The sequence below is a fragment of the Mustela nivalis genome, assembly GCF_964662115.1.
Source record: "Mustela nivalis genome assembly, chromosome: 8".
Classification (NCBI taxonomy): domain Eukaryota; kingdom Metazoa; phylum Chordata; class Mammalia; order Carnivora; family Mustelidae; genus Mustela; species Mustela nivalis.
Window position 1 is genome coordinate 116,452,376 of NC_139027.1, and position 13,027 is coordinate 116,465,402.

Here is a 13,027-nt window from a genome sequence, read left to right on the forward strand (position 1 = left end):
TGATTTTCCTATCACTTACCATTGCACTGAGCACTCGTCCGACGTACTTGGGGTCATTTCTGCGGGCCACATCGGTAGCAGGGTCACGGCGGAAGTTCAGGCTGTGATCCAGGATCGAGAGGCAAATGTTCAGAATGCCATCTTCGAACTGTTCAAAATGGGACATACGCGATGATGAAAGAAATGACAAGGAGTGTTAGCTAATTAAGGGTATGGAAGCTATGCGGCTGCGAACCACAGGAATGACCCCGGGGCCTTCTACTCTGGGGCCTCGGGGACAGAGAGTTCCCAAGGAGTAGCTACCTCGCCCAGCCTCTAACCTACAAACCCAGCCAGAGCCCAGGCTATCCACCATGCTGAGGTGCCTAAATAAGACTTTCTCACTGTCATGGCCTTGGGAGCAAATCACTTAGCCTGCCTGGGCCTGGCTATATGTATATACAGAGGTTCAGGCCAATCTCATCTCAAAGTTTCCATCTGGCTCTGTGATCTTGAGCCTATTATTTAGGCTTCTGGGAAACTAATAATAAAGATAAAATATCCCACTGAAAGAAGATTTTTGAAGCAGTTTTCCCCAAATAAGACTTATTTTTAGTGTCTGCTTCTCAAAAGAAGAAGGCCACATTTCTCTTGCCTCAGAGTCTTTGTGTATGCTGTTCCTTCAGCCTCCAGTGCTTTCCCCCAAGGCATCTATCTAGCTTCCTTGCCTCCTTCAGGTTTCCGATTAAATGTTTCTTCCTCAGAGAGGCTTTTCCAGACCATGCCATCAAAATCAGCCTCCCGGAGCGCCTGGGTGGCTCAGTGGGTTAAACCGCTGCCTTCGGCTCAGGTCATGGTCTCAGCGTCCTGGGATCGAGTCCCGCATCGGGCTCTCTGCTCGGCAGGGAGCCTGCTTCCCTCTCTCTCTCTCTCTCTCTGCTTGCCTCTCCATCTACTTGTGATTTCTCTCTGTCAAAGAAATAAATAAAATCTTAAAAAAAAAAAAATCAGCCTCCCTTCCACTCCGAGGTACATTGCATGCCCTAATGCATTTTTTTCCCCTTTTTCCTCCTTCCAATGAAACTTGGCCCCAAAACTCCCATATATAAAATATACAGCTGACTTGCCATGGGTGACTACAGAATGGGAACTGGAGGCCCATGCCCTGTCCACCCCCTCCTGGATAGGCAAGGCACTCCACCCACTCTCATGTCTCCATTTATATGCTGGAAAGAAGGAGAGGTGGGGGGAATCCCTGAATGTTTTCTAGGAGCTCTGTGGACTCAGATGGGGGAGGGGTGTGCATCACAGTAACAAACGACAAAGAGGCTATGGCTTTGAGAGGCCAACTCCTCCCACCAAGGACATTCTGTCGTACTCTTACATGGAATGAATAACAGAAAGTACACTCTTATTCCAAGTGCCTCTTTCGGCCTTATCCTCATCTGTGAATCATGGCACCAGTAAAACCTCATTGTATTGATTTAGCTATGCTATTTGTTTTGCCCACTAGAGGGTGAGCCCCTCAAAGAGAGAAAATGTGTCTTATCAGTCTTCTGTGTGCACAAGTGTGCAGCTGAGGCTGGGTGCATAGTAGGTGCTCAGCAAACGTCTTCTGAATGAGTAAGTGAATGCATAGAAGGGCAGGCAAATAGAGTTGGGAACTTTCACCTCCCTGCAGGGAGAGCCACAGAGATTCCTGGGCTATAGGAACAGCAGCCCCAGCCTCCTTACGATGACTTTACCTGTCCAAAGTTCCAGCCAACCATGCCAATTCGATTCGTGCTCCCCACATAGATGATGCCGGCATCTTCCTGGACGTACTCCTCTCTCTCAGCATGGTTACTCATAAAGACACCATCCTCTGTTTGATACAAGAATCAGATGTCATGAACTAGAATCTTACAGAGGACCCTAGGGGACCAGTCCTCCTCCCATTCCGGAATACCGGCTTAGCGGCTTGAGCAACCACACCTACAGCCCTTCCCTCAACCTCCATTAAGGAATGAAGCCTTGAACTCTAATGCTTCCAAGTCATATTATGGCAACTATGAACTTGAAAGAGAAGCCGGGATGACCTGAGGGTCTGAAAATGAGACCCTAGGAAGGAGATACTTGCTCCTTGAGGCAAGAAGCTGTCTCCATGCCGTAGAATTGTACTGTGGTCATTGTCCCTTATAGTTATACCCCATTACGCACTTTGTAAAAGCTCATGAGATCGCCACAATAGCCCCAGAGGAAACAGCAGGGTTTCCATGTAATGGTAAGGAATATGAAGCTCAGAAGGACAGACTGACTGCCCAGACTTACAGAGCTGGTTAGGATGCAGAGCTGGGACTCAGATCTATGGCTTCTGACTCCTGGTGTCTATACCCTTTTCATAGCCCACGAACTTCCCCTAATCAAACTTGAGCCTGGAAAAATCTTTTTCTCAGCTCCTTTCCATCGGTACTGCTTAGCTGATGGCCATGAGAGTGGTTGGTTTGGTCCCTACCTGGCAACCAGGGGTTAAAGAGCAATATGAACGTCCCGAGTTTCAGAACGAAGTCTTTGCCCTGGGAGGAGATCTGAGTGCTCAGTGTGTACCAGCCTACGGGCGCGTTGGCAGGACTGGAGATGGAGATGGTCAGGATGTTGTCTTGTTTGGACACGAGCTGGGCACTCCAGCCCCCACGACTTGTCCCACTGGAGAGTGGAAAGACAGCCTTTGTCCTGGCCGACTCTGAAGGGTAAGGCCCTGTAAAAGAAGACAGAGGACAATGGGAACCAGGGAGTGCCAGCCAGACCATGGAGAGAGATCATATTCCAGTAAAACTACAGGGATGCTCTGGGGGGACATCATCTACAGAAGCATAACATGATGACCTTGGAAGCAACTGGAGAGACCAGGTAGGCCAAATCTCTCTGGACTTAAAGAATAGGAGTCTCAGGCTCATCGACAGGCAGAAATTCACCCAAGGTCACACAAATCCATGGAAGGGCTGGGTTGGAGCCCAGAGCCCAGTGGTCCCAATGTCACACAACTGCCCCGTGGAGACACAGCCCCAAGGGCTGCTCAGGTGTGTGTTGGGGGAGTGGTGAGAAGATACCTGTGGAGGTGATGAAAGCCAGGCTTTCTCCATCGCCAAGACTTCGGTTCAAGTTCAATGAGAAACTGAAGGGTTGGCCTCTCCGTAAGATGAGCTCCCGGCTGGAGAACCTATCTGTGTGATGCGCCCGCCGGTTGGAGGTCTCCTGCCAGTTGACATTCTGTGGCTCTAAAGCTGTAAGACAGAAGGGTGACCTGAGGTCCTGGAAGGCAAGGGAGGGTGGTGCGGGGAAAGGTGGACGTTACCCAAAGGACAGCTTTTGGGTGGGGCTTGTTGGGGAAGAGCCAGACTTCTAGGAAGAAGCACGCTACCATTCAGAGACCTTGACTGAGCATAGCAAGCATTCCATAACCTATTCCCCATGTTGCCCTTCCAGGCAGCTCATCCTCTGCACACACTACCGCTGAGACTCTCTTCCCCTCCTCTTGGTCACCTGTTACTTGGCCCTTAAGGCCCTAAGGCCACGTGCTCAGCATAGCTTCACCCAACCAGCCAGGAGAACCATGCAACCAGCTCTGTGTCAGCACATTCTGCTGCCCCAGCATCATTACTGGGAGGGTGGGGGGCAGTGCTCAGACAGACCCGGCAGGAGGCTATGTCTCCCAAATCCATCACCCACCAAGGGAAAAGCTTGCTTGCTTTTTCCCTTTGCACCTTCCTGGACACCAAGTGTTTCTTACCCCTCCAACATCCAGCAAACATTTACTCGTGTATTCCTTACTTTCTCTAGATGTGCATCCCCTGGATGTCGGGTAGGCCTCAGCTGCTGGCTGGGGAGGATGGCATGATCCCGAGGAGCATTTCTAGGCCTAGAGGTCGGGTGATCACTGGCCTGGAGGGTACTTTCAACTGCTTACTTGCAAGAGTGGTTTACAGGAACCAGCCAAAGCCTCGTGAGATCTCTGGATAAGACCCCGAGGACAAACACCTCGAACCCCCCTCCCCAGTCCCAGATTCATCTTATATGATTGTGGAGCTAAACTGAGAAGGGTCTAGGACAGAGGCCATGATGTATAAGGAGGGTAGCTTAGTTAAACCTTCCGAGAAATGTTATTCCTTCAAGTTGCATTTGAGATGGTCTATCACCCATTCCTCTGCAAATCCAGCTGGTTTCTAGCTTTGTGATGGGAATGTAGTGAGGCGTCCCAGTGCTAGGCACAACTTTTTTTTTTTTAATGTGTCTGTCTGGCTCCATCAGAATGTGCTTTCTTTCTTTCTTTCTTCCTTTCTTTTTTTTTTTTTTTTTTTTTTTTTTAAGATTTATTTATTTATTTACTTGACAGACAGAGATCACAAGTAGGCAGAGAGGCAGGCAGAGAGAGAGGAGGAAGCAGGCTCCCCGCTGAGCAGAGAGCCCGATGTGGGGTTCGATCCCAGGACACTGGGATCACAACCTGAGTGGAAGGCAGAGGCTTTAACCCATTGAGCCACCCAGGCTCCCCCAGAATGTGCCTTCTTGATCCTCATATTCTGGTGCCTATCAAATTGCTCGATTGTGTTCGGACAAGTAGATAGACCAATGGATGAAAGAATAAATGAACAAATAGAGACTCATCATGTGGTGGCCATCATGTCTACAGCTCAAAATTTAGTCCATAAGGAAAGGTGAGTATGTGGCATTCGTTCAATAAATACGTAGACAGTTAATCTCTTATTTGTAGGACACTACATTTGATGCAATGTGGGAAGTGTAAAAATGTATGAAAAGTGGTTTTAACCCTCAAAGAGATTCAGCCATGAGTAAGGCAAGCACAAGTGGGAATGAATGATGTAATGTGGGTAAGTCCACTGTCCCTCAGTGAAAGGTGTTAAGGAAATGCAACCAGAAAAGAATCCTTTCAGTTGTAGGGATCAGAAAAAGTTTCACTGAAAATGTTGGGTCTTGAAGAGACCAGCAGGCTGTATCCCAGAGGATAGGGAGAGAATCCCAAGGCAGGGCAAGCAGGCGTGTTGTTTGGCTAGTGCAGAGGCTCTGCACGCAAGAGAAAGGTGAGGTGAGAGAGAGTGGGGCTCCAGGGCAGGCCAGGGGCTGGGGGCTCCCACCCAAGCAGCCGGGGAGATGGGCAGAGGCTCCTCAGAGATACTCTCTTAAATGAAATGTAGACTGTCTGGGGTGGTGAGCCAAAGACTGGTGCTGGATACAGGGTTCAGGAAATGATCTTGCCACTGGCTCAGTGTACGAAAGATTCATTCATTCATTCATTCCATCCATCTGCCATTCATTCATTCAACAGATAAGCATTGAAAGAATAAAGTGATAAGCTTTTGCACAGGTTCAGGGTAATGAAAACATTCATGTAATCAACAAATATATATTGAATAAAGAGAAGGGCAGAGGGAGAGCAGAAAGATGAACTTTCCTCTACATAAATATTGAATGGTGACAGCCCAGACCTGAGACACTCTATACATGCCCATATAAACAGACAAACCAAGCTCCACATGACTTATGTAGAGCTAGCTTGTTAGCTGCTTGGTCTTTCTAGGGCAAAGGTCCCATCCTTTAAAACCCCTGTTTCCTACTAACTTGCTCACTACCTTCTGCACATCCCTGCCAGTTGCGATCTGGTAGAGCTTAACTCTCTGTCTTGTTTTAGAAAAAAGAAGAGCTCTAAGGAACATGTAGCCTCAGATCGTTTGAGTCTCCAGAGATTCCTCACCCCCTTCCCAAATCCAAAAGGAAGCATGCCTTTCTCCCCTATGTGAAGCTCACTACTTTAGAACATGAACTTTTTTTGAGAACAGAAGGTATGTCCCCAGATAGCCCTCTGCCAAGCACAGGGGTAAGGAAAGCCAGGTTCCATGTCTGTAGCTGGCATCTGCCTCCCCTCCAACAAACCCACCTCCTTCTTTGGTCCACCAAGCGCTATGCACTATTTGCTGAGTCCCCAGTAGGGGCTTCTCCCTTTCTTTCCAAAAACCAATGGCTTGTTCATAGGGAACATGACAAAAGGCTGAGTCCCTGGAAGGAAATGGGGACTGCACATGTCCCAGTAGGTGAGGCCTTGCTCAGAGGGACTGTGATGGTCATCTCTGCATTTTCTGACCCCAAGCATCAGCCCTGGCACAAAGGAGCCAAGTTCCCCATGAGGGTGCTTGTGGGATACACGAAGCATCTCTGAGCTGGGGGGTGAGCAGAACCCAGGTCTCGCCTTCGACATCAGTCTCCTGCATGTCAACTGCTATTAACAATATATGGAGTGCTTTGCATACATCGTGGCTGGAATCCTTATACAAACTGGAAACTGATGCTCAGGAGGAATCAATGTCTTAGCTGAGGTTGTATCTTCGGAATTGGCCAAGCCAGGTTCTGAACCCAGGTCTTACTGTCACTTGCCTGTTGCTGTAATCCCCAGTTCTCTGTCTGGAAAGGGGACCCATGTAGGACCTTCAGTCCAGAAGTTACCCACATGGTGAGTGGACCTCACTATGCATTATCCTCCCTGCTGCCATTTGTATTCAGACGAGGAGGAGCGAGGGAGCCCCTGGAAGAGAAATGTGTTCCAAAAGGGCATTCATTTTACATGGGAGGGGGATCAGAAGGGAGCAGCCTGTCCCTGCATCCCCAAGTAGCACGGGCAGGTTGAGGGCATGCTCATAAGCCCCTGGTGTGATTTCATAAACTTTCTCCATCCACAGCTGTCCTCTTCAGTCACTGTCCTATCTCTGAACCCCAGGATTGGCTCTGCAAGCCCCCAAATCACGGATCTGATGCTCCTGTCGGTGAATTTCCTAGTTTCCTTTGCTCTCCCCACCCTCCACCTCTTGACAGAACACTAACCACAGCCCCCTCTGTCCGAGTGTCAGGGAAGGGATGAGTAGGGATGGACAGGGAGTGGGGGAGGACAGGAGAAGTCAGGTTCTTCTCGGATTTACAACCTCATGGACACTTTGGAGCCTCAGGACTATATTCTGCCCCAGTCTGGATGGAAGGAAGGGAGGAAGGGGAGTTGCATGACTCCTACAATTGACTTATGAACATATACTCTTAAAAAACATCAGAGGGAAAGGAACCTTGGAGATAGATCATATACTCACTCACATCCTAATTCTGCATGTGAGCACATGGTGGCCCAGAGGGTGGCTTACCCACAATGGGGGGCCTCTGGGCTCTCATCCCAGTGTTTTTGCATTTCCATGCCACCTTCTCAAGTTACTGCTTAGCTCCAGGGTCAGGCCTGGGGCAATTTCTCCAGTTCTTTTCCCTGAGCATATCTGTGCCACCAGCAGAGATTACTAAGCATCAATCCTGATATTCCCTCGCCCCCTCCTTTTTTGGTAATAAAATCTCCCATATAAGTGGGCACTACATTTCCCAGGTTCCCCTGCAGCTGGGGTGGTGGTGGTGGTGGTCATGTGAATGAGCTCCAGCCAATGACCTCTAGGCAGAAGCTATAGAGTGCCCGGAAACCTCCTTTTTTTTTCTCCTTAATTGAGCTAAAATTCACAGCACATACAATTTACCATTTTAACCACTTTAAAGTGTACAATTCAGTGGTGTGTGGTACATTCACAATGTAAAACCATTGCCATGGTCTTGTTTTAGGTCTGCTCGCCACCCCCATTAGCAGTCATTCCCCATTCCCCCTTGGCAATCCTGCACCTGCTTTCCGTTTCCGCGGATCTGCCTATTCTGGACATCTCATATGGAAGGAACCACTCTGGTGCCTTCAGGGTTGGTTTCTTTCGCTCAGCATCATGTTTTCAAGGTTCATCCATGTGATAGCATCTATCAGGAGTTCATTTCTGCTTATGGCTGCATAATATTCTGTGATAGGGCTGTGGCCTATTTTGTTTACCCATTCATCCACTGAGAGACATTTGAGTTGTTTCTACCTTTTCACTCTGGTGGAGAGTGTTGTTAGGAATGCGCTTTTATGCAAGTATTTGTTCGAATACCTGTTCTCAATTCTTTTGAGGAAACCTCTTTTTAAAAATGGTTGGCAAATCCCCTTAATCTGTTTACCTCCCTCTTCTTCCATCCTCTTACCTGGAGTGTGGGTGTGGTGTGGACAGAGGCCATCTGACACCATGCAGGGCCATTACCTTGGGGATGGCAGAGTTGGGCCCCTGGACACGGTGCACCTGCCTGACCAGCCCAGAACGGCCCACATCTAGACTTACCATCTAAGAAAGAAGCGGACTTCTGTCTTGTTTCTCTAAGCCACTGCTGTTGGGGAGTTCAGTGTCATTCATAAGGCAACCTAATCACGTATTCCTGAAATGTAACTCCCACCCACTTGTTCTGTGGTCCACGTTTGGCAGAGATAACAGGAGAAGCCCAGAAGAGATCCGAGACTGTGTCACGAGTCAGCTGTCTCAATCTTTATCAGCCTGGCTTTATAACTGAATCATTGGCCGCAGACAGGACAGCAGCAGACTGGGGGTACCCGGTGTGTGCCTGGAGTTTGCACGTCCTGATCGCAGGAGGACCACACCATCCAGGTGCCGGCAGGTGGTCCAACGTGACAACTAATGCTCCAGTGGCTGGGTCTTCCCTGCCTGCCTAGACCCTATTGTCCATGCCTCCTCTCTAGACAAAGACAGATTTCTATCTTACAGGTTTCTAGGGCTAATTAGGGCTGATAGATACACTAAAAATCGTCTAGCCAAGTGTCTTCAAGCGTTTTGTCAGAAACCACATGAAGAAATTAGAGAGTGTTTAAATACACGGGTCTACAACAGATACAGAGTTTCACAAAACAATATTAACCCTCACTTTGTACAATGTACTGATATTTTCCCTTCTACTTCTACTTCTTTTCTTTCCTTTTTTGATTGCTGGTCACAATCCACTAAACTGATTTTACGATCTTCTAACGAGTGACAACTGGCAGCTGGAGAAACAGTGATATAATCCAATACTCCCATATTACAGGAAGAGCACTGAGCCTCCGGAAGGCTTACGGAGTAGCTGAGAAGCAGAGCAAGGCCCAGAAACCAGGTCTGGAATCCTGGTCATTGAGGGTCTGTGAGCCTTTCCCAATGCCCCCTTCTCTCCCCACTGCTCCCCTCCAGGCACATGGGACACCCCTATCTCCTGGCCAGCCCCCCACCAGCCCCAGGCACACAGGGCCTTCCTCTCAGCTCTCAGCTCTCTAGAGCTTGGGCCATTTCCTATGTCCTTCCCCCATATTCAGACATGTTCGATCCCCAAAGAATTTCTTGGCATCCAGATGGAGGGGAGGATAGGGTTCCATTGGCAGCTGAGCAAGGGGCTGGCGAGGCCCGCAGGGTCATGTGGAATGAGCCCTGGACTGGAGATCCGAAGGGGTGAGGGGTCTTGGGGTGAGGTCGCCACCTCTCTGGGTGCTGCTTTCTCCATCTGTAGAAGGGGATAGTGAGACCAGAACAGCCTCCCTGGTAGGGTTATTATCTGGATCCCATCACTAAAGCCTGGGTCCCCAGAGGTAGGGGTGATGGGAACAAATCCCTTGGGATCCCGCACATGATGCCAATAGCAACAAAGGATAAGGAATTTGAGCTTCTCCATGGGCTGCCCTTGACGGCCTCAGACGTGCCAGGCATGCTGCGTCTTCCCTGCATTTTGTCCCTCAGTAGTGACAAAAACCCTATGATGTCGTTATCCCCACGTCTCGAAGAGAGATCTGAGAGTTCATTCGGGTAATGCCACTTGTCAAATAGCACGTGCTCTGGCCGAGCCTGGACCCAAGCCCAGACTGGAGGCCAGCCTTGCCCAACCTCACGTGACTCTAAGTTGCCGCCAGGAAGCTGTCACAGTGAAAGGGCCACCTGTAGCTGACTCCCTGCCTTGACATTACGTGGGTGGGGGGAGGGGAAGGAGAAGGACTCCTTGACCTGTTCACTTCCAAAGAGAGGTCAAAAGCTCCCAAACCAGGGGTTCTCCACCCTGGCTGCACAGAAGAATGGCCTGGAGAGTTCTCTTGGCCTGAGCCTCTTCCCAGACTGACTCTATTAAATAGTCTCAGGCATATAGGGTGAGCCCTGGTGGTTTTTCATTTTGTTTTGTTTTGGTTTGTTTTTTTTCAGTTGTTTTAACCCACCCCAGTGATTCTAATAGGCAGGCAGGACTGAGAATCCCTTCCTGACTTCACACCTATCAGCATCCTCTCCTGCCAACGGTCTGGCCTGAGCCACACGGCCACTCCGGGAGGGAAGTGGGGGAAGTCGCTGGCTCCTGCTCACAGAGGAGGAAACTCAGCTAAGAGCAGAGAAGGCAGACGCCTTCCGAACCCATCCCTCAGCCCCTACCAGAAACTCTGGGTCTTATTCCCTCCACTCCTAAGCGATAGGGAAAAGAATTACCTCCTTCGACTCACACCCCAGGCCGGCATGTGGGCCCAGGGAGCATGATTGTCCCACATGTGGGGCACAGCCCAGAAGGGCAGAGACAGATGATTGTGGGAGGTGAAGAGAAACAGCACACAGACAAGAACTGTGGACTTGAGAGGGGTCAGTGAGGGGGCTGAAGGGGGAGAGGGTCCTGGGAGGTCCTCCCTGATTAGAAAATGGACTTCATCTCATGGGTTGTGGTTTTTTTTTTTTTTTTTTTTTTCCAGACCCCAAGGCAATGAAAGGCTCCGGAAAGAAGTTTCCAAGTCATAATAAGCTCTGGGGCCTGAGTGCCTATGAAGTGGATACTAGAAGAGCCCCATTTTATTTTATTTAGATTGATTTATTTATTTTAGAGAGAGCTAGAAATAGCACGAATGGGGGCGGGGCAGAGGGAGAGCGAGAATCTTCAAGTAGGCTCCCCATTTCGCTGAGTGTGGACCCCAATCCCATGACCCTGAGATCATAACCTGAGCTGAAATGAAGAGTCTGACACTTAAACACCGGAACCAGCCAGGTGGCCCTAAAACAGCCCCATTTCAGAGATGAGGAACCTGAGACGTGGGGTTAAGCAGCCCGCCCAAGTTCACTCAGCTGGTCAAGACCAGCGGAGATTCAGCCCTCCAGGGCACATCTGTGGATGTGCACTTGAAACCCCGCGCTACCTCTGCATGGAATCCTGGGTGGTGAAGGTGGAACCCGGGGCAGCCCTCACGGCGGGGGTACAGCCTCTGGCAGGTCTGGGTCTGGGAGGACGGGGAGCAGGGGCTGCCCCAGGTGGCAGGAAACTGGGGTGGGGGGACTGAGGCAGAAAAGGGGCAGCTATCCTCATTCACCCACTGAGCGTCTATAGCCCCGAGCCTCTGTACCCACAGGGGTGATTGGCCTGCAGATGGAGTCTAGGGGTTGCCCTTGTCCAGGGGGCTGAGACGGGAAGCCAGTACCCCCGTGAAGAGAGCCCTGCACACTCATGGGTCTGCAGACACGGGGTAGGACCCCAAGAGAAAGTCCTGGCTGCTGCCACTGCATAAAGAGCTGCCGGTGTCCCAGCTCCAGGGAGAAAGGTGTTGTGGCTGACCCACAGCCCGGAACAGCACAGGTCCTCTGCACATCGGGCACGAGTCCAGGGAAGGTATGGGCTCTGCCCAGTAAAGCAGTTGGCAAGAAAAGCTCACAGCCTCAGGGTGTCCCCAGAACAGAGGTCCTGGCCTCCTGCAGGTTTGGACCCTGAGGACTCTGCCTCTGACCCAGGGCCCACAAGTGGCTTTGGGGGTGGGGAATGAGGCCCCCCTGGGACGGTGGGCCCCAGGACCCTGCACCCCATTGTGCAGAACACTGCCACCGTCATCCCTGCTACCGCCCGGCTGCTTTCTCTATGAGGAGTGGAGTACCTGAGTCCCTGCTGATTCTAACTAGAACCTTAAGTTAGGACCAGGACATGGAGTGCTCTCAAACCAGCACACATGGGATACTGCTGGTCTCTGGCTCACACCTGCCGACCCACCCACACTTATTTTTCTGTTCCCTGTGCTCAAAACACTCCTCACCCCCCACCCCGGGCCCCAGACCACGTCTAACTCATTGCCCATGACCAAATGCCATCTGCTTCCTGGGGCCTCCACTAGCCCAGATCCTGGCTGAGCTTCATGTCCTCCTCCCCTTGGCCCCCACAGTGTGGGGTTTGGATTCGCAATGCACCCCTAATGACCGTCCACCTTGCAGGTCACTTGCCTATGAACTGCTGTTTCCAAGCATTATCAGGCTGGGGGCTCACCAAGGGCAGAGACTACAGTTCCTGGGTCTGTGTCCCCTACTGCACCTGCCGTGGCTCCTTTCCCTAGGTGTCCTACTGGTAAGATTCATTCATTCAAGAAACCTCTTCCGAGCACCGCCTGGCTGAGTGACTTCGTGCTGAGCTAGGAACTGCATGCGTGACAGTGTGACAAATCCAGAGGAAAGAACGTATCCACCTGTCTCTCTCCTGCCTTTCTGAAAATTGATTTTTTTCCTAACTGGCTCGTGTCTACATTCTGTGGTGACCTTAGGACATCTCCAGTTGATTTAGATGTTGAGCTCTTAGAGTACAGCGACTCCACAAGTCATGGGCACTGACTCGCAGGCCTGCGGCCATGGCGTGGTCTCACTGCATCCAGGCTATTCAGGGGGTCCCCACAGGGGATGCGGAATGATGGTTGTGCTTTCGCCCTTGGGCTGAGCACATGCCAATGCCCAGACTCCTTGGCCCTGGTTTTCTCCCATGGTGAGAGCGGTCAGTACTAGAAGGAGCCGGACGGAGTCTGTCTACTCCAGGCCTTGCATCTTGTAAACAGGTACCTGGAGCATGGTGATGTCAAGGAACACAAAGGCAGGTGGGCAGAGAGCTCAACTGAGAAACCAAGATCAGTACTGTTTTCCAGCATCCCAGATGCCACACATGCTCATCTCTGAGTTCTGGTAACAGGACAGAGCGGAAAGGGCACTGCTGGGACTTCGTCCGGGCTCTGCTCCCAACTTCCTGTGTGACCCCGGCAAGCCTGTCCACCTGGAGGGAGGGAGATGGCCTGGGTGAAGCTGACATCCCCTCATGCTAAAGTCTGTAGGGTCTGGAGCTCTTGCAAACAACCTGGAGCGAATGCATGTTCATA

At 50.7% G+C, this 13,027-nt stretch overlaps 1 protein-coding gene across 2 annotated transcripts in view; it reads right to left on the reverse strand.

The window, feature by feature from the left end:
* The window catches only part of TGM3 (transglutaminase 3), a 108,462-nt gene that overhangs the window by 26,157 nt on the left and 69,278 nt on the right, over positions 1 to 13,027 (reverse strand). For both annotated transcript variants that reach the window (XM_082745455.1, XM_082745456.1), the window contains 4 exons: positions 3,069 to 3,242; positions 2,474 to 2,716; positions 1,725 to 1,843; positions 20 to 148 (listed from right to left, as the gene is read on the reverse strand). In XM_082745455.1, coding sequence (XP_082601581.1) covers positions 20 to 148; positions 1,725 to 1,843; positions 2,474 to 2,716; positions 3,069 to 3,242 — 665 coding nt within the window. The remainder of the gene's footprint in view (positions 1 to 19; positions 149 to 1,724; positions 1,844 to 2,473; positions 2,717 to 3,068; positions 3,243 to 13,027) is intronic.